Source organism: Mytilus galloprovincialis, chromosome 1, assembly GCF_965363235.1.
Source record: "Mytilus galloprovincialis chromosome 1, xbMytGall1.hap1.1, whole genome shotgun sequence".
Taxonomy (NCBI): Eukaryota; Metazoa; Mollusca; class Bivalvia; order Mytilida; family Mytilidae; genus Mytilus; species Mytilus galloprovincialis.
Window position 1 is genome coordinate 89,200,823 of NC_134838.1, and position 22,444 is coordinate 89,223,266.

At 31.3% G+C, this 22,444-nt stretch overlaps 1 protein-coding gene across 4 annotated transcripts in view; it reads left to right on the forward strand.

Annotated features, from left to right (window-relative positions):
* Positions 1-20,855, forward strand: part of LOC143043710 (uncharacterized) — a 46,434-nt gene extending 25,579 nt beyond the window's left edge. For 3 of the 4 annotated variants that reach the window (XM_076215914.1, XM_076215908.1, XM_076215893.1), the window contains exons 6-17: positions 199-334; positions 831-926; positions 3,581-3,717; positions 6,637-6,728; positions 8,190-8,274; positions 8,709-8,780; positions 11,135-11,158; positions 14,988-15,083; positions 15,380-15,538; positions 16,657-16,752; positions 19,798-19,936; positions 20,594-20,855. In XM_076215914.1, the coding sequence (XP_076072029.1) occupies positions 199-334; positions 831-926; positions 3,581-3,717; positions 6,637-6,728; positions 8,190-8,274; positions 8,709-8,780; positions 11,135-11,158; positions 14,988-15,083; positions 15,380-15,538; positions 16,657-16,752; positions 19,798-19,936; positions 20,594-20,607 (1,146 nt within the window). In that variant the 3' untranslated portion in view covers positions 20,608-20,855. The remainder of the gene's footprint in view (positions 1-198; positions 335-830; positions 927-3,580; positions 3,718-6,636; positions 6,729-8,189; positions 8,275-8,708; positions 8,781-11,134; positions 11,159-14,987; positions 15,084-15,379; positions 15,539-16,656; positions 16,753-19,797; positions 19,937-20,593) is intronic. The other variant, XM_076215901.1, reaches the window with a different exon arrangement.
* The last annotated feature ends 1,589 nt before the right edge of the window (positions 20,856-22,444 follow it).

Sequence of the window (22,444 nt, forward strand, 5' to 3'; positions counted from 1 at the left end):
GTAAAATGTTCATTAAGTGACAGTCTTGTAAGTTATAGTGCCTTGTTAAAACATAATATTTGGTCTTTTTTATCTAAAGAAAACTTATTTGTACAACTGAGGTAAATGTTTCTCTTAACACTTCAAAAGATTATGATATATTCATGACATGAAAACTGTATTTTTACTTTCTGTATATTGTTTATTATACATTTGTAGCTTTACGAGAAAACTGGAAGAGAGTTGTGTATAGTTGTGACAAATTTGAATCATATGATTGAGGAATATTGCCATGTTAAAACTACGCCAAATATGCCAATCAGACTTGCCGTTCGTATGTCTATGTCCATACCAGGTAATAAAACATAGCATAATTTGTTAAAAAAAAATTGAAAGTATATCCACCACCATTATCATTTGATCTTTTATTTAAAAATTAAATCTGTTTTGTTCAGATTTATTTTTTCAAAAATATATACGAGGTCAGTTTATTCCATAGTGGACTCTCTCCATGTATCCGAAGCGCTTTTCGGGATTTACCATTATCAGAAACACTCAAAAGCCGTATATTTGAAAGACGAAGAACAGTTGAAGAGCTCTGTGATTGAAAAGGACAATAACATTATAGCCAAATCAATCATAGGTCAACTTTGACTGACGGAGATGAAACCTTAGTTTCTTTATTATTTCATAATTTAAGAACTGTTTCAAGAAAGGTTTATAAATCATATCAGTGCCGAAATACCGACTACCATACATGCTTTTTTGACGTTCTTAAATCTTGAAAAGAGTTCAATACACTCTTATTTAACTATATATACTTTGCCATAATTATTGGTATTGTTTTTAAGGAATGTTTCAAGCTACAAATTATACAGAAAATGGAGAAACTAATACGTATGTTGATGGCGGAGTATTATGTAACTTTCCAATACATTGTTATGATGGTAAGACATTTATATACATATGCCATTGGCTTTACTTTTTGTGATTGATGATGCAATTCCTAGAGGGCAATGAACTTCTATGATGAGCTGGGTAAAACCTTATTGCTGGCGAGCCCCTGAGTCTGACCTTGAATAATGGTAGGCAAAAAAAATATTCCTCCTTTAATACTATCCAAATCCTTTGTGAATTAAAACCTTTAAAGGATTTCAGTTAGGTCTTCTTTGTAATTTTCATGACTAAATACCAATAGTGTTTTTTTTGTGTTTATTCTCCTGAAATGGCAAAATGTACATGATGTACAAACAACGGAATTAATTCTAGTACTTAAGATTTTAAAAGTTGAAAAAAGTAAAATCACAAAAATACTGAAGCTCCAGGAAAATTCAAAAAAGGAAAGTCCCTAATCAAATGGCAAATGAAAAGCTCAAACACATGAAAAGAATGGATAACAACTGTCATATTCCTAATTTGTTACAGGCATTTGCTTATGTAGAAAATTCATTCAGATCGAAATATTTGTTATTGTAGATACATGTGTTAGATTACAATCAAAATCTTATTAGTATAACATTATTGGACTTCCCTGACTATAATATAATTATGAGAGACATAACATTTCGGTCTAGGAATAGTAATGTTAGAATTCAGATGATTATTAATAAGATGTGACAAAGGTATTCAATAAAATATTCATCAACATAAACGAGAAAAGATTTTGTTACATTAATCTGACAGTTCGGGGATTTGTTTTTCTCAAGTATATCGTGACAGCCAGAATCATTTGAGGCTCGATATATACAATATACCAAAGGTTTAAGCAGCACTCAGATGAAATCAATAGTATATGTGTAAAATGAATATATTCTGTTTGATCTATAGTTTAGTTTAAAGGTAAAATTCATCATAAAATGATTTGGAGCTTAACATCGTAATAAATGAATATATAGATTTCAAATTCGAAAAAAAGTTTTATAAATTCCTCAAGAAGTAAATTGTGCGATGATCGCTTCATAGGAATAAGCTACAGAGCTTAACATGCGACATTTAGGAGAAAGAGCACTTATCCGTTGGTTTGGGGTTAGAATAATGTGACTCCTGTGGACTCTTTTGATCAAGCACGAAAAACAAAAATCACATAGAATTTCTTGTACTAAAATATGGTATATGTATCTCGGATTAGCTTGGTTTGGTCCTGATACGTTGTTACTGGAATTAAATCATACATCAATCCATAAATCAACCAATTGCCGGTCTTATTTTCACTGTGTATTCATTTGTTCTTCATGTTGTTTTTAATGTACATGTTGTTTCCTGACATTTTAAAACCAAAAAGCTATAAAGTACTTAAAATGACAAGTGCAACACTGATATATCAAAAAAAAATCTTATGGAAAAAGGAAGAAAGGCTTGGTTTAAAATTAAAAAAACAGTCTCTTTAGATAATTCCTGCAGTATGCTTGAAAAATTATTTGATACTTTAGTTGTTCCAATAACTCTTTATGGAAGTGAAGTTTGGGGTGTAAGCCAAGTGTTCAAAGATTCAGATCCATTTGAACATTTACATATTAAATTTATTAAAGAAATTTTAGGTGTACAGTGCAAAACAACAAATGTAGCCTGTTTAACTGAGACAAACAGAATCCCTTTGTACTTTAAAATTCAGCTTTCAGCTATAAAATTTCTAAACCATATTGTAAACTCGCCTAACACTTTAGTCCATAAAATATATAATAATGTAGAGAAAACAAGTAAATGGGTTAACATTGTAAAAGACTGGTTAAATGAATTAGGTTTTGGTCATCTCACTTTTGATACTTTTAATTTAAAATATTACATAAATTGTATCCAACAAAGAATCTATGACCAGGCTTATCAAATTATAAATTGTTCTATCAATAAATGTGAAAAATTAAATTTCTTTTGTCATACTAAAAAAATTAGAAAAAGGCCCCCATATATTGATATATGTAAATTCAAAACTGACCGATCAGTTTTCAGTAAATTTAAACTAAGTGCACATTCCCTAGCAATTGAAAGAGGGCGTTATACCAACATTGAAAGAAGTAGACGCATTTGCTTATCCTGTAACAAACAAGAAATTGAGGATGAATACCATTTCTTCTCAATCTGTCCATGCTATACATCATTAAGGGATACCTATATACAAAATATTAATAAAAATCTTAATTTCAATTTTATTAAATTGCAGTCCACTATAACACTTAAGCATTTGACTGTACTTTTAAATAGCAGTCTACCAGTCATTATAAAAATCACCATAAAGTATATTAATGATTGTCTTTTATTAAGAACATCTGTATAACTTCTATTTCTTTTAATATGCATTGCCAACCTAATTTTTGTTTGTGTTCTTTTTTCAATTGTTCACGAACATTAATAATGTGTTAACTGTTGATATTTATAGCCTTTTTCTTCTTTGCTGTGAATACCACTGTCACTCTAATATAATTGTAATCAATTTAATTATTGTAAGTTTATTGTCTTCATTTTGTATGCCATAACCATTTAATGTAAATGTGTTTGTGCGAATAAAATATTGTCTATATTGTCTATATCCTTAATTTAAGTTAGTTTCATTGGGTTATTTTCCGAAGGTACATTTACATGTTAATGATGTGTTTATATTTTCTAGGTTGGTGGTTATCCATGCGACAAGGGGATAATTTTTTAGAGAGATTACAGCCTTTAGATCAGATTCCGCAACTGTTAGATAGACGATATCGCTTTAGATACGATCCAGATTCAAATAAAACCTTAGGACTTCTATTGGTAATAACATTTATATGATGAATCACTTATTACTTATCTTCACTAGCCAAGGGTTGCGATTCACTCAGGCCTCCTCTCCAGAGAGAAGTAAAATCGATCGTTACCCTTAGCTAGTAAAGATGCTTATTACTATAAGCACAAAACATTTGTAAGATTCGATATTCTGTTTGAACTATCGTGAGATATACTTGAACTTTTATCAAAAGGAAGTTATATTGCAAGTGTATTGCTTTGAATTAGCTTGGGAATATACCAGCATTTCAAAATACAAATCACCCTAAAAAAATCGGGGATGAATAATTTTTTTCTTCTTTAAAATTGCCTTGTCCTTCATTACGTTGTTGAAGTCAGTGGACAATTTCCGTCATGTACAACTGCTCAATCCATTTAAAGTTACAATGTAACGCAATTTTTAAATCCTAAGCTCAAATTTATTTTCATTAAAACTTTTGTTTTATTTTTTATGCATATTTCTAAGCCTTCAATTGATAAGCATCAATGAATGCGAGATTGATATATTCCAGTGTACGTGGCGTTGAGCGCTTCAACCACTGTATATGTTTGTTATTTAATTTAGGTTATTTTAAGGGGAACCACTAATGGTACGTCAATGGTAATTGGTATGAGTTGCAATTGCACATCTCATTTCAATAGAAAGTTGTGAACCCCTACCCCATAGTCATTATCTATTGACTCTGATACTTGCACAATTTGCAAGTTAGAGTTTGTGGTCTCAGTTTAATATGAAGAGCATTAAATATTTAGGTCAAGAATATTCGGCATGCAACGGTATTAGAATTTGCGCGTCTCATTTCCATGGAGATAATATGCCCCCTCCTCATTATCATGGCTCACTGACTATGAAACGTTTGAAACGTTTACGTGTTAAAGTTTGTGTTAAAAGAAACCCCATATATTAAACTAATGGTATTTGGTATGCAGTTGCATTATTCATTTTTCATTTTTGGCAATTCCCCATTTTCGCTAGCCAAGGGATTATGATTCATTCCCACTCCCTCCATATTTTCGCTAGCCAAGGGTTACGATCCATTTCCATTCTCTCCCCATCTCCGCTAGCCAAGGGTTACGACCTATGTCTTTTCCGTCCAATTTTCGCTAGCCAAGAGTTACGATCCATTTCCCTTCTCTCTATGTCTTCGTCACACAAGGGTTACGATTTATTCCCCTTCTCTCCACATCTTCGCTAGCCAAGAGTTACGACCCATTCTCCTTCTCTCCACATCTTCGCTAAGGCTAAGGTTTACAATCTATTCCCCTTCTCTCCGCATCTTCACTAGACAAGTGTTACGATCCATTCCCCTTCTCTCAACATCTTCGCTAGCCAAGGGTTACGATTTATTTACTTCCTCTGTGTGAACTTAACCCTTTGCTAGCGAAGATGGCCATTCTCCTTATCAAAATTCAATTAATTATACATGTAGTGACAACATAGTATATACCACAGAAAATCAATATTGAAAAGATTTAAAAAATAATATTTTATAAAACACTCTATATGTATATTTTTGGATACGTTTTTTTTTTGTATCAATTTTATCGATAAATTAACTTTAAAGTATATCTATAATAAATGTCATGTCTAAATTTTTTACAATCCTGTATGCTATTTTTAAAACTGACATATTCATGTTATTGAGAATGTTTAAAGTTGATTTACGTGTGCATTTACATGTGTAATTGATATGTAAACAGTATTGATCCAGATAGAATTCTTTCGACGCGGAGTCATACCTCCCTAAACAATTCAAGTCTCAAGTTTTTTATTCAAAATATTATGTAACCGGTATTATTGACATACAAAGATATGTAAAAATATTAAAATCCTTGTGCTACTAAAATGTAATTATCATGCATGTCAAATAGTGCGTGTATACAATTATAAAAATGTAACATGTTACCTGTATTTTCATATTTCTTTTAATATTTTTATTTGGATGTAAAAAGTAAAATCACAAAAATACTGAACTTCTGGGAAAGATTCAAAACGGAAAGTATTTAATCAATTGGCAAAATAAAAAGCTCTAACACATCAAACGAATGGACAACTGTCTCTTCCTGTCTTGATACAGGCATTTTCTCAAGTAGAAAATGGAAGGTTAAACCTGGTTTTATTGCTAGCTAAACCTCTCACTTGTATGACAATTGCATAAAATTATTATTTATTTTGTAAAAATACATTGGCACTATAACACAATGACAGGATGTATAAGCGCAGAACCACGTTATATGTATGAAAGAAACACAAAAGCGCATATAGACAAAGCATATAAACAAAAATGATATACATGTATTACAATACAAAAATGATCATAGAACAATAACAGAATAACGGGATGTATACTCATACTCACTAGTAAAATCTCTATAATTGTATCTTAAATTATTACATTTCCTTTCAAGTTCTTCCCAAATGTTTTATTTTGAAGTCTTGTAAGATTTTTTTAAAACATTGTGCTCTTTGTCATTAGAAATATCTATAAAATATTTGATGTGTCGGACCACTATTACATAGTCATTTGTAATTCTTGCCTTTTCTTCGAATGTCTACTCGAATTACTGGGCGTGTTTTTACCCAAGAATATAATAAAATAACATATATAGCATCATTTGATTGAATCATTCTAAAATTGTACGTGTTGACAAGAACAAGAATTACAATAAGTGATTAAGAAAATGGTTGAAAATAGCCTTTGAGATGAAACCCTTTCGTATATCCTTAAATTGACAAAACTCATCTTAGATACTAAGATGTTCCTATTAGCAACCCTTTGGATACATTTTGTACATAATAGTACTAACATTATATTCATAATTATAATATCGTGCAGACTAGCTCCTATGGTATTAAGGACAACTTTTATTTTCATTTTAATGTCTTTGTTTTTTTTTTCATTTCAGTATGCTGATTCTGAATCTGATGTGTTCCGTTACATTTTAGAGAGAAGAATAGGGGTTCATTTAGATAAGTTCCCAAACACAAAACTTGCCAAGTAAGTCGATTTTATAATAACAATTTATTGTATTTTATGCAACACATTCTCAAGATTTATTGTAGGAAAACATTTTGGAGCTTGCCACTTTTGATTTAAAATTTATAATAGAAGCAAGTTAGAATCTGGAATCATACACTTTGTGGACATTCAAAACAAAAGTGCTGAAAATTACACAAAAGAATTTCCACACCAGAGTTAAAGCCTATCGAAACAATTTTAGCAAGTGTAACAATATAATCAGTTACTGATCATAAGTATAGCAATCATTGGCAAAGGAATAGCTAGCCTATTCAGATTTATTCGATTTGTTGTTATAACTTTAGGGTTATCATTTTAAACCCATATTATCAAAATTGTAATGTTGTTTACATTGAAGAGATTTGAAACCTATACTTGTCTGAACTATTCGATTGTAATAACCTAGCGGAATTAAATTGAAATTGAATTACTTATATAATCGTAAACAAACATATCTTATCTAAAGTACTGGATTTGTTGGTATAAATTTTAAATCAAGAAATACGGTTATTGATTTCGTCCTTGGGGCAATGACTGTCAGATACGAACGCGACGATCTTACCAATTACGTTGAAACTTCTAGTAAATAATTGAAGACGGCAATTTTTATTTCATTCCCTAATGACTTAATGGTAATTCATGTAAACGCAGTTGACCTCTGTGCTGGTGGTAATCTTGGGGTGGAAATAAAACCATCAGTCGCATCGGTTTAGTGGGTGCTTTAAAAATAAACTTACCAAAGACACCAAGCTGATGATTATGTACGCCTTATTATTATTGTAAATCAAACATTAACATGATGGGAGCGTATAAGTTAAGAATGCTTGACAGTAAAATAAAAATTTCTAATTAAAAAAAAATAAACGAAACAAAAAAAGTGAATTACGTTTAATATCTAGATCACGCTTAGTTGAGTAAAAAATTTAACGTTATTCGGGCTTATTAAAATTTTGGTGCACATTAACTCTAAATAAAATACAGAATGGAAATCGGGAATATGTCAAAGCAACAACAAAGAGCAGAAAACCGACAATGGGTCTTCAACACAGCTGGAAAATCTAAAATCGGGACCATCTTGTCCCTAAACAAAACAATGTACTAGTTCAGCGAAGTACTAATATCAGTTTTCACAAACACCATCAAACTATATGTATACTTATCTCGTAAAGTATATCGGATTCCTTTTTTAGTCGTTTTATTTTAGATTTGGTCTAAGATTGGACAGTTAAATTTTCACTGTGAACACTATTCTTGTTCATGGCCTTGTACGATACATTTCAATAAATGGTGAAAAAAATTCGAATGGTAAATTTTACGGTTAAATGTCTCACTCGAAAATAGCGGAACTTGACTTAAGTTAAATTTGTCGATATTCAGTGTTTATCAGTTTTAATGCACCCCATTTTTTATATTTACATAGTTTTTTAATTTGGTTTTTAGAAAGAAATTAGAAAAGAAAAATGTACAAGAAAAGGCCAAGCGTGAGCATCGCAGAGTTACAATGGCTGTGGATGCTTTCTTAAAGGTACACTAGTTATATAAGATTTGAGTTTTATAAGGTTTGTATATAAAAGGTTTGTAGAGAAGCATTTTGATATCTGACTTATTCTTTTTTGTCTTGTCAAAATGATAAGGTTTGAGTGTAAACACCTGCTTTATTTTCTTTGAAATTGTAATTTAAATAAGTTTTCTTTATTTATTTTTATGTTCCTCTCTCTCTCTCTCTCTCTCTCTCTCTCTCTCTCTCTCTCTCTCTCTCTCTTTATTGACAGTTCTTCTTTTTCTTTTTACAATGTACGTGTGGTATACCTTTACATACATGTATTTTTAAAATAGATTATTTTTTTCTTTTTTCTTTGTTGATAAAGCTTGAAAAGGCCCATGAAAACTTCTTATATAAGGTTGTTCTATTATTTAGATTCTCATTAACGGTTATCTATGGGTTTTGTTTGTTTCCAGGTTTTAAAGAAACACAATTTGGACGAAGACGACAAAATTGACAGAACAGAACTAGATAATGCTTTCAAAGATGTAAGTAAATTAATACATAGTGAAACAACGTATTGATTGATTGACATTATGTCATCACCCCCCCCCCCTAAATCCCCATCCCCCCAAAAAGAAAACACTATAAAGAAACAGTGTGCGTGCGATACATTCAGTCAACTTGGCAATTCATTGTAGTCAAGATATTGTGTTGTTATTATTACCTTTTATGAATATGACGGAAAACATAATTCTATAATTCTAGACTGTTAAGCATTCATACAGAACGAAAAACTATTCATACTTTTTTCCACACTGTTCAGGAAAAGGTGATTTTGCTGTTTCTGGAAGTTAGTTGCAATCTACAGAAATACACTCCAACAATTATTAGATACAAGTATTGTTTTACATTTGTTATTTCGAGAGTTTTAATATCAAAGTCCCTATGATGACCTCTGGTTTTTAAATTATGCTTCATTTGGTCTGTGAGGGAAGGTTGTATCATCGGCAATTATTGCTTACGTGAAATCGAGAAAGAAGTTTTGGATAACAAAGGTTCCAGTTATACTATGAAAATGAACATACTTTGGTCATATGCGACCATAGGATTCGTATATTCTTTTTAGCCGATGTTTTAATCATTTATAATGATGAACTAGACATAATTATTATGTTCATAAATCGTTAACTTCAGATTGATAAGGTAATATGGTTCAAAGTAATCGGACGCCAGCTTTAATTGCTTATTTATATATACAACATTTTTTTACCGATTTTTGGCGGAAGTTTGCAAACAAGAAGCCTTATTTTTAGACTGTCTTTTAAGCTTAGCTAAAATATATATATTATATATTTGTTACCACTGAGAAAATATATATTAAAACAATATATCATTAGAATCCCATTTACCACCCGTTGCACAACCATTTGACATTGACCTTTTGATTCATGTAAATGATGTATTCCAACTTTTAAAGTTTCGTGGTTACCTCTTTTTCTGAAATGTCATGCATTAAAGGTCAACTGTATCTGGTGAAAATAATGCGTGTATGTGTACATGTCTGACTGGCAGTGTCCTTCGGACATTGATTTCATTTTCATAATTGTTTAGTCAATGCTTAATTGTTAGTTTCTCTGATAATATATTAAGCTATATATTTATTATCTTTAATGTATGGAATTATCGTAAGGAGTTTTGTCCGTCTTAAAGATCATCTAACCGTTGTACAACTGTTTTCTCAGATGCTATAAGCTGTAGGTTATCTTTAATTTGATGAATGGAATGATTGTTTATTGGTCATGTCCATCTTACACGGTTTATATAACATTTATCTTATTATATGTAATACATGTAGTAAATAATTTCAACATCAAATTCAATCACGATCAGTAGAGTATGCGATACATTTCAGACTGTTATATTAAACAAATATTTTCTAATATTTTCATAAATTGTTAACACATAGCTTTTAAAATCACCAAAATTACAACACGACGCTCATAGGGTGTTGTATCACCTATGTAGCTTATTACAACAAATGATGTCGGATAGATTTAGAAAGCAGCGGGCTGTTCCGACAGCTGAATTTGGTGAACATATAAAGAATAACCGGCTTATATTAACCTGCATGGAATTGGTTGTGGGGTTTGAGGTAAATGAAGTTCATTGAAAACAATCGCCAACTTAAAGCAATTCAAACAGACATGTTTGTGTATAAAGATACTATATTGACCAGTTCGAACCAAACTAAGGTTCTCGTCATATAAAGTTAAAAAGTCATGCTAAATGTAAGATCAATACAAACAGCTAGATCTTCAGGTATAGAATTATACACCCGGTTCATGTGTTCTTCCATGCACTTTTTCTTATTATATTTTTTGTTTTTTGTTTAATAGTTGTACACATTTTTGTGGAATTGATCATTTAATTCTTATTCTCATTATTTCATATATTGTTCAGAGTTACAGCATGAATGAAGAATATTATAATGTATGAGCTTCGCTTTGATATTTTACAACAAATATGTGTCATCTGTTTTTTTTTTTTTTTTTAATTTACAATTTGTACACTTATTACTATATACTATCACACACTATTAGTTCTATGTCATAAAAAAAGAAAACTATCATAGAAAAAAAAAATGGTTGTCCTTTATTAACTTATCCATTACATTTTTGGAATATCTTTCACATTTGTTAATTTTATTGTTTTTGTCGGTTATGTGCAAATACATATTAATAGTCTTCACTTTGAAATGTACAAATACATTTATACTAAAAATTAACCGATAATTTATAAACTTGCAAAAACAAAAAGCCCACCACCAAGTTCTTTTTTAATGGCACAGTTAACTTATTTTTTCACATGTTTGGTCATATTATATTATTTATCTACGAAGGTGAAACCAGGTGGCATCACAGAGGTAGGTAGAATCCAAGTGGAGATAACTTTTCTCCTCCAAGTGAACATATTGTTATATTTTCAAGTTCATTGCTTAATATCCTGAAATAATAAATTTGGGATACTGAGAAATGAAGTCATAGTAATTTCTCGATTAGAGATATACCAGTCTGTGCATGAATGACTTTTCATTGCATTATTGTCGTATAATATGTTTTGTTATTATTAAAATTAGTGTAAACTCCTTCGTTTGTGTCGATGAAATCTTTTCCACTTAATATGAATAAGAAGCACAAAATATCAACGTATAATCAAACTGTTGACAAGAAACATTGTAAAGCCATTTGAAGTCTAACAGATATGAGGGATTTTAACATAACGAGAAGATATTTTTAATTGGGTCCCTCTTTATATTGAAAACAATAACATATTTAGCCGAAATGCCTAAAAGCTCAGCTGTACTCGGTATAGCTCCTACATATAGTGCATCAAGTAAAGAAATGTTTCAAGAGTATTAGTATGAGCAGCACATAACTATGTCAAACAAACTTACGTGTCAATGCTCATATTAAGTGGAATAGAAATGCATGTTTAACAATATATCCCAATGTAATTTCTGTTTATTTCGGGTTAAACTTGCGGAATCGTATTTATGCCACATAAATCATTTTTTCATATTTCTATTCGTTTCAAATAACGCAAATATTTGTATTATTTCTCTAAGGTTTGTGTAGTTAGCCTTATTATGCGAATGTTTGAGTTATCTCACAAATGTCTGTGTTATAACCCAAACATAGGAAGAAATATTAAAAAAAAAACGTTCCGCAGTTATTGGTTAAATTGCATGCATTAACTATTTTATTATTATGATTTAAATTTAGGATTCTTTTGTTGATAGAGAGAGATCTATATGGCTGATAAAAACCTTTCATATTCCCCAGATCCAAAGTATGATATTTTGGAAACTGATATATGTTTGAAAGACAATTCTGAATACATAAGACATTAAAATGCAATAATAAGAATTTACTATTGCTTAATGTTGTTTTGTCGATTGGGTGATCCTCTATTTTTCCGCAGTAGGCAATTTGGTGGTAAATGATACGGTCAGTTGTCCTGTCCACAAATTTTTGTTATTTCTGTTAACCTTTTTTTGTGTCATTACTATTACTTATATTATTTTACATAAGAAGGGTTCAAATTAAGACAACTTTAGTTTACGTATGTTCAGATGCGTAGACAGTGTAAGTGTTAACTGCATAACGTAGGCTTGAACAACAACGCTCATGTTTTTACTCATGAAAAATGAATTTACACAGTCAAATCGCGGACTTGTAAATTTATATATGTTTGTATAATTATAAATCGTAATATAATGCTCAAGATAAGACTATTGGTCTTCTGGTTGTTTCTGTATGCGTATTAACACAAAACGGTGTTAAAACGGCGTGTTTTTCTCTAGAGCAGATGGATAGAGATGAAAAATGTTGATTTATTGTATGAAAGATTAAAAGCTTCAAAGTTTTATCAGATGCACATTTCAACGTATATCTTTTTTTTCAATAACGCTTGAGGGAATCCGAATCCTATCAAAGAAATGAAAGTTAGAGAACCAAAACAAACGGGAATTGACAATAAGGTTGAGCGAATCCTGCTGCGAAATTAACTACGGATGTACACTAGGTAAATTGTGAAACTAAATTCTGTCACTTAGATGACATGCTATTAAATCTGCATGTTCATGCAAGCACGACTCTATAAAATTGCTGAGTTGTAATTATTATCAGAAACAGTCAACAAGGAATGCTAACGACCAAGTAACAATAATATTTAAATGACATAAATTTATCGCTCTAGACGCGAATTCAACTAGCGATGTTCGAGACCACCTTTTGTAAATCCGAAACCATTTTAAAAAAGATCATATCCAGATCATAAAATTCAGCTTAAAAAAATGAGAAAAGTGCATTAACACTCATTTTAATGTTTATGGTGAAACTTAAGACTGATAAATTTTCGAAATTCTATATCCCTATCAACTAATTTAAATGCCGACTTAGATGTCACACCACTGTTACAATGAAATGCCATTACAATGTAACAATGATAAAATTAATTGCTTTCATTGACAAACCTTACCCCTATAAACATACATTATATCTATGTGTTTTTATAATTTCGGTAAAAAAAAGCGTTTACTTGAATTACATACTTTCTTTCAATGACACAATATTGAAACTGTTGGAATTCTAACAAATAATAAAGTACACCTCAATTTTATGTTTATCTTGTTAATTTTATGCATGAAATTAGATATTTATTCGTTTAGCCAATTTTTGTATATTTTCAAGTTCATTTGCAGGCATTTGATTGTTTAGATACTAGTAGTTGGTTCTTGTTTTAAAAGTATTCAGATATGTATTTAGATATGTATTAAAGATAGGTTCATAAGAGGGAGCATTGTTCATTCTACCCAAGGTAACTTGATGTATCGTAGAAAACTGAGTGCTGTTTTATTCATAAAAAAAAGAAAAAAAGATTATAATAAATCCTGATATTATTCAAACAATTTTATTACCAAAGACAAGACAATCAAAATTCAAAAGTCATACTAAAAGTTTTATTGCAACTTAATATTTGATTATTGACAGTAAATGTGTCATACATTGTGAGATACACAAGTACAAATATCAAAAGAAATGGTAAAAACGAGATGAACATAAAAGTTGAAATTTGCATGAGTTTTAAGTATAGTTTGTAAATATCTTTATCCAAATAGTTATTGTCTTTCTCCCAATCTACATTTTAATGGTTTTTGCAATCCTATATCTTTTAAGTCTTCCAGTACATTTCTTCCAAGTATTATAATGTTTCATTTTGTTTCAAACATTTGTGTTAACACACCTTCAATCAACTAGTCAAGAAATATTAAAACATGAAGGGAGTTACACAACATTTGAGGAACAATAGTTTAACGGTGTTTAAAAAACTTAAATTGAAAATAATAGTTAGATGTGAACAAGCACAAATAATCATGAGCATCCTTGCATTTCAAAACCATGCATATAAATTTTCAGTATAACAGTTAAGGAAACAACTTTGAGACATGGGTTTTGCTGCTTGTTTTAGCAGGTGATCTGCATTGTCCATCCTTCGAATGATATATGATGTGTTTTGAACATTTGGTCATGGTGTTTTATTATCTGTTTACAGTTTGTGATTAGCCCTTGATATACTTAACCTTTCGAACTTTTGACATTTCTTGATCCAATGATTGTGTATCTAATACAAATATGATTAATTTTATATATCTGATTGTTTAATTGCATGTAGGGTTTATATATATATATCTGATAAATATGATGCATTTGCAGGCAATTAAGCCATTCAGGGAAAGGAAAACCATGGGTTACGTTTGACTTAAAATGAGACAAATCTTTTCAAATTTTATGATGGTTTTTACTGGAATATTTTAGTTCAAAAGTAAAAACCACTTTTACTACAAGCCTTTTATCCATTCGTTTAATGGGTTTGAGATTTTTATTTTGCCATTTGCTTATTGAGTCTTCATTTAGAATTTTCCTCGGAGTTCGATATTTTTGTTATTTTACTTTTTTGAGTCTTTTTTCATACTTATTAATTTTTAGAGGATTCTTACTGTTCAAGTGTCTAAGCTTGTAAATGTATAGTCGAGGACTGAGTCAGTAAACATTAATAAAATACAATACAGATACAAGACTATAACACATTTCTTTAAAATATTCTTATTTTGCATTCCAAAATGTTTTAAAAATAGAATTAAGGTATGTTAGTACTGGTGTTTTAACACAACTATTGTCTTTCAATTTAAGGATGAATTTACAACAGAACATGCCAACTTGTTGTTTGGTGAAAACTGCAATGCGGCAACAGCTTTTGAGGCATTGGACAAAGATGGAAATGGTGAGGTAAGTAGTTTTTGATGTATTGACAGTCGTAGACCTACACTTTTAATGGAAATCGGCTGCAAAATTATCTAATGTGTACTGCGAGTATTTAATATAGTGTTTTACCAAAACTTTATCACATTTTTGACGTGATCATATGTAACATCACTTTTTGCTGATGTATAAAGTTGTCTAACTAAGATATTTATTGTTTACGAATCTTAATAGTTACAAATCTAATTCATAAAAAAATACTTTACAGGGTTGTATGTAATAATGTAATATGACACCTTAACATAGTTCACTTTATTTAACAGATTCAGTACCACGAGTTAGTGAACTTTATTCAAAGCACCGGTATATGTCTGCAACAAAGATTTCTTGGATATCAGCGGAAGGATATTACTGGACTATTTTCATTTTTTGACACTCTACAAAATGCACTACTTACGAACGTAAAAAGAGTATTTGTCGAGGTGAGTTCCAAAAATGTATTTCGATACAAACTTGCATCACTCTTGTGATTTATAGCCAAATATACAGGAACCATATTACAATGTGTACTATCAAGTGACAAAATGAAAATTCTAAATATCCTCTAAAATCGAGTATTGAAGATCGAATTCCAAAATTTGGTGCAAATACAAACTTAACTTTATCTTGTCTTCGCTTTGCAAGATATGTACGTCAAATATTTTCAACCTATGATAACATTTCGTCATTAAAAGGGTGGTATAGGTATGAATGCCGGAATAACCATAACTGCTTTGATTAAACTTGATAATTTACTATAGGTAAGGAGACAGGAAACAGAAATATATTTTGTAATGGTTTGTATTTTGAAAACTATTCTAAATAGAAAGCAGCTGTAACAACGGTAATAGTCAACCATTTTAGATCTCCGAACCAATCACGATTCTTCTATTAGAAGAAATTACCTATAATGGACGATTATGACGCATTTAGTCTTGTTCTTCTATATGGAAACTATTACAAAAATACAGAAAACTTTTAACTGGAAAATATTACTGAAATTATTTATTGAGTGACTACTTCTTGTAAGAGTAATTACCTTAAAAAAATTAAATTTGACATTTGACATATGTTTTACAATGAAGGATTGTCATCTACTACCAAATAAACTATGGTAGGCAGATAGACAGTAAGAAGGGGTTTGATAACTTTCAATTTTGTAAATACGTTTTTTATCTGAATAAACGCACATATAGATATGGATTTTTTTTATAATCTGGATAAAAATTTGTAACAAAAAAAATTAACTCCAAGGCATATTCAAAAGAGGTGAAGTCATTATAAAGTACCTTTATCACACACTATCAATCTCTTGTTTTTTCACAAGTCCATTTTCTAGTTGTTATTCCTAGAGGAGTTGATTCCTTGTATAATGTTTATGAATAAACGAAAGAAAAGAAAACAGAAATATCCACCACTAGGAAATTCAAAAAGGGTAAAGTCCATAAAACTTGACATAATAAAACTGTAGACGATATATATCAACGAATGAAACGAATAAAAAACAACTGCCAAACAAGAGATAAACTATCATAATGGTCCAATGATGAATATTTTATAGGAAAGAGACTTCGACAGAACGGTTGGAATCAATACTGGTCATGTTGGAACATCCGATTTTGTCTTGGAGCCAGAAGATAGAGCGTATGTTGTTGAGGTATGACATAAATTGTCTATGTTCTAACTTGTAAAAAAATGTAGATTACAGTTGAAGAAGTTATGACTACTTTTAATGAACAGAATAAGAAAAAACACCTGAACCAATTGAACATGATACATATAAAAAGGCAATTTTCGTCTGATTTTCTCATTTTTAGCTCACCTAGCCCGAAGGGCCAAGTGAGCTTTTCTCATCACTTGGCGTCCGTCGTCCGTCGTCGTCCGTCGTCCGTCGTCCGTCGTCGTCGTCGTCGTCCGTCGTCGTTAACTTTTACAAAAATCTTCTCCTCTGAAACTACTGGGCCAAATCAAACCAAACTTGGCCACAATCATCATTGGGGTATCTAGTTTAAAAAATGTGTGGCGTGACCCGGTCAACCAACCAAGATGGCCGCCACGGCTAAAAATAGAACATAGGGGTAAAATGCAGTTTTTGGCTTATAACTCAAAAACCAAAGCATTTAGAGCAAATCTGGCATGGGGTAAAAATGTTTATCAGGTCAAGATCTATCTGCCCTGAAATTTTCAGATGAATCGGTCAATCGGTTGTTGGGTTGCTGCCCCTGAATTGGTAATTTTGAGGAAATTTTGCTGTTTTTGGTTATTATCTTGAATATTATTATAGATAGAGATAAACTGTAAACAGCAATAATGTTCATCAAAGTAAGATCTACAAATAAGTCAACATGACCAAAATGGTCAGTTGACCCGTTTAGGAGTTATTGCCCTTTATAGTCAATTTTTAACCATTTTTCGTTAATTAAAGTAATCTTTTACAAAAATCTTCTCCTCTGAAACTACTGGGCCAAATTAATCCAAACTTGGCCACAATCATCTTTGGGGTATCTAGTTTAAAAAATGTGTGGCGTGACCTGGTCAACCAACCAAGATGGCCGCCACGGCTAAAAATAGAACAAAGGGGTAAAATGCAGTTTTTGGCTTATAACTCAAAAACCAAAGCATTTTGAGGAAATCTGACGGGATAAAAATGTTTATCAGGTCAAGATCTATCTGCCCTGAAATTTTCAGATGAATCAGTCAATCGGTTGTTGGGTTGCTGCCCCTGAATTGGTAATTTTGAGGAAATTTTGCTGTTTTTGGTTATTATCTTGAATATTATTATAGATAGAGATAAACTGTAAACAGCAATAATGTTCATCAAAGTAAGATCTACAAATAAGTCAACATGACCAAAATGGTCAGTTGACCCGTTTAGGAGTTATTGCCCTTTATAGTCAATTTTAACCATTTTTCATAAATTAAATTAATCTTTTACAAAAATCTTCTCCTCTGAAACTACTGGGCCAAATTAATCCAAACTTGGCCACAATCATCTTTGGGGTATCTAGTTTAAAAAATGTGTGGCGTGACCTGGTCAACCAACCAAGATGGCCGCCACCGCTAAAAATAGAACATAGGGGTAAAATGCAGTTTTTGGCTTATAACTCAAAAACCAAAGCATTTTGAGGAAATCTGACATGGGATAAAAATGTTTATCAGGTCAAGATCTATCTGCCCTGAAATTTTCAGATGAATCGGTCAATCGGTTGTTGGGTTGCTGCCCCTGAATTGGTAATTTTGAGGAAATTTTGCTGTTTTTGGTTATTATCTTGAATATTATTATAGATAGAGATAAATTGTAAACAGCAATAATGTTCAGCAAAGTAAGATCTACAAATAAGTCAACATGACCAAAATGGTCAGTTGACCCCTTTAGGAGTTATTGCCCTTTATAGTCAATCTTTAACCATTTTTCATAAATCTAAGTAATCTTTTACAAAATCTCCACTGAAACTACTAGGCCACAATCATCTTTGGGGTATCTAGTTTGAAAAATGTGTCCGATGACCTGGCCATTCAACCAAGATGGCCGCCACGGCTAAAAATAGAACATAGGGGTAAAATGCAGTTTTTGGCTTATAACTATGAATTCAAAGCATCTAGAGCAAATCTGACAAGAAGTTAAATTGTTAATCAAGTCAATATCTATCTGCCCTGAATTTTTCAGATGAATTGGACAACTGGTTGTTGGGTTGCTGCCCTCCAATTGGTAATTTTTAAAGAAATTTTGCCGTTTTTGGTTATCTTGAATACTATTATAGATAGCGATAAACTGTAAACAGCAATAATGTTCAGCAAAGTAAGATCTACAAATAAGTCAACATGACCTAAATGGTCAATTGACCCCTTAAGGAGTTATTGCCCTTTATAGTCAATTTTTAACAATTTTCATTAATTTGGTAAATATATGTAAATTTTTACCAAATATAGTTCTCTGTTACTAATGGGCAAAGTTCATTATAGATATAATTGTAAGAAGCAAAATCGTTCAGTAAAGTAAGAACTTCAAACACATCACCATCACCAAAATACAATTTTGTCATGAAACCATTTGTGTCCTTTGTTTAATATGCACATAGACCAAGGTGAGCGACACAGGCTCTTTAGAGCCTCTAGTTAGATAATACATGCTCAACCGTTTTATAGAAAAAATGATGGATTGATTGTCTAACTATTGGATGTTTGCACATCTTTCGTTATATTAGAAATTCTTTAAGCCCAAGTCACAGTGTCATGTTTCAAAAGCTGCGTTTTACTACGTTTTTAAAGCGTAGCGAAGCGGGAATATACGTACAACGAAGCGTAACAAAACGTAGTGATCCCTTGTTCAAAACGGGACCTGCCCCGTATGTTTTAAAAATACAACAACTAAAGTTACTAGGTATCGAAACGTATCAATGCGCGGTGGAAACGTGGGTCTACACATATCAATACGTAACAAAACATGATAAGAACGTAGCACAAACCTTATTAAATCTATTTTTCAAAACAACGGGACAATTTTATTCAAAACGTAGTAAAACGTGACAGTGTGACAGGGGCTTTAGTAATTTAAATTGTACCTATGACGGGCATATTCTATTTCGGGGAATTAAATCTGAGTAATATGTTTTTGACAAACGTAAAGCAGGTTTAAAAAAAAAACAAAAAAAAAAACAACAGTAATATATTGTACTATAGGCTATGATTTATATAATTGCAGCAAGGAAGGAGGTCAATGGAAAGTTTTTTGAAATATTATGCAGCATTAAATAAACTTAAAAAGAAGACAGAAAGTATTTCAGAAGATCCCGGATCAGAAAATGAAGAAGCAGATGCTCCAGATGATGAAAAAAGACCATGTATGTATCCCGTTCGTTCTTTAGTAACAAAGTGACTGGTATCAAGATATTATATTTTCATTTGCACAAAAGAAACTTAACCATTGAGAACCAATCAGTACAAGCTAGAGTGATTTAGTATAGCCTGCCTTAGAAAAGGCACATACGCCGTGGAGTTTATGTATTGCTTTGGGTATAAAAATTCCAAAAAAAAAATCACTTTTTAAAAAAGAAGAACGATATTCGTTTCAATGGCTGATATTATTTAAAATAGCAACGATAGTACTTGAATACTATCAAACAGCTCATTAAAAGATAAATTTACAAACTGTCATTTCCACGAAGAACTGATTTTTCTATCTTTTCTTTACTTAATTTTTAATCACTTTGAAATTACTGCCATCGTTGACTTTGTTGAATCTGTTTAATAATAACGGTCTTTTCATTGCAACATGTTTTTATATATTACATGCTTTGCGTATCGTATAATAAGAAAAATATGTTATGTTAAGCTAAACTGGTCAATTGAAATAAGAAACACTCTCTCTTTAATTCGAAAAAGACTATGACGGCATTTAAAATCATGATAGCTCTATTTTACGTTGTATTATCTTAATGGTATATTAGTTTTTAAGTTAATTTTGTTAGTTTTCAGAGAATCTTTTTATTTTATTTCAGTGAACGAAACCTAAGACAAAAAATTGACACTTTTATAAAGTAAAGTGTTTTTTATCGGACATGAATAACTGGCCGCAGGTGATATGTCCTTTAGAACTTCAGTGAGTGTAAATTCTATGAACGCAAAGAATTAAGGATATGTTGAGATATATTTAGAGATACTACTGACAGTTTTTAATGCATGGTACTTACCATGTGTTACACTGGTTTATATGTCATAAATTTGTGTTGACTCAAATAAAATCATTACATATATGTTTAATTGTATTCATTCTTATAAATTATTTTTAGCAATAATTTCACCTGGTTCTTATAAGACCACATTGCCTATAATCATCTCTTTTATACTGCACCCTCTATAGTTTTTTTAAAGGCATAGTTTATCGATATTTTTAAATTTAATAATCTAATTTTCTCCTCAATTGAATTGTTTTTAAATTATAGATGTGCACAAAATTTTACAAGGAGTAAGATATTTAGGTAGCTCATTTTCTGTAAAAAAAGAATTAGTTATTTAGCTATTAGCGTCTGGCCTATCAAATTATAAGCCTGGTACATTTTGTAACTATTTGCCAGTCGAAATGTAATTTTGATTGTTTTTTTTCTGTATTTCTCTGTCCTGAATAGTCTTTTTGAACAGTTATTTTTACTGTAGTGTACTGTAATGTTGTCACTTTAGTGTTATATTTAACATTGCCATAAAAGCGCGAGGTTTGGCTAGCCACAAAACCAGGTTCAACCCACCATTTTTTTCTAAAAAGGTCCTGTACCAAGTCAGGAAAATGGCAGTTGTTATCTTATAGTTTGTTACTGTGTGTGTTACATTGTCGTTTTTAGCTCATCTGACCCAAAGGGCATTGTGAACTTTCTTCATCACTTTGTGTATGGCGTCCGTCTTCGTCCGTCGTCATTAATTTTTACAACAATCTTCTTCTCTGAAACTACTGGCCCAAATTTAATCATACTTAGCCACAATCATCATTTGGGTATCTAGTTTTCGGTGTTCGATGACCCGGCCAACCAACCAAGATGGCCGCTATGGCTAGAAATAGAACATAAGGGTAAATGCAGTTTTTCGCTTATATATCAAAAACCAAAGCATTTAGAGCAAATCTGACGGGGTAAAATTGTTTATCATGTCAAGATCAATCTGCCCTGAAATTTTCAAATGAACCGGACAACCCGTTGTTAATAAACGGACTACTGGCGCTTAAAAACAGACAATACAAATTGTAGAAAGAATATAGAATATTTATTACTAATAATACAACAAGTATATGTACAAAATATGTATGTGTGGATATTTGATAGGCCGCAGATAAAATGTTTAACCAGTTCCAGGGAGACAAACAAACCGATAGCCAAAGGATTGAAAAGAGCATATCGGTGACCCTATGATAACATAAGTGTCAAAACATCCCTCCTACGTGCAAGAGTGGACTGGACGGAGAACCCCCCTCTGTTTACACAGACCTCTGAAAACAACAGTCTCTCCGATTTTTTAAATGCAAACAACCTGAATTACGTGTACTGCGGAGATGACACCTCCCTTCTGATACCAGAAGTGGAGGGGATTCCTCTTGATGACAAGAGTGAACCCTAGGAAATTATTTGATACCCTCCACTAAAGAGCCGGTAGGGTAGAGATATGTGCCAGAGGGGGACAGTTCCAAGTCCGTTTATTGTCTCCCTGAACCGCCCCCTAAAGGATCTGCGACATTCGAGATTTTGTATAACCAAAATATAATCTTTAAATTTAAAGTTAGATTCATAAACAAAAATTAAGTGTAAATTTCTACTACGCTAAAGTAATAAGTCAATTATAAACTGATAGTGTCTAATCAACGCAGA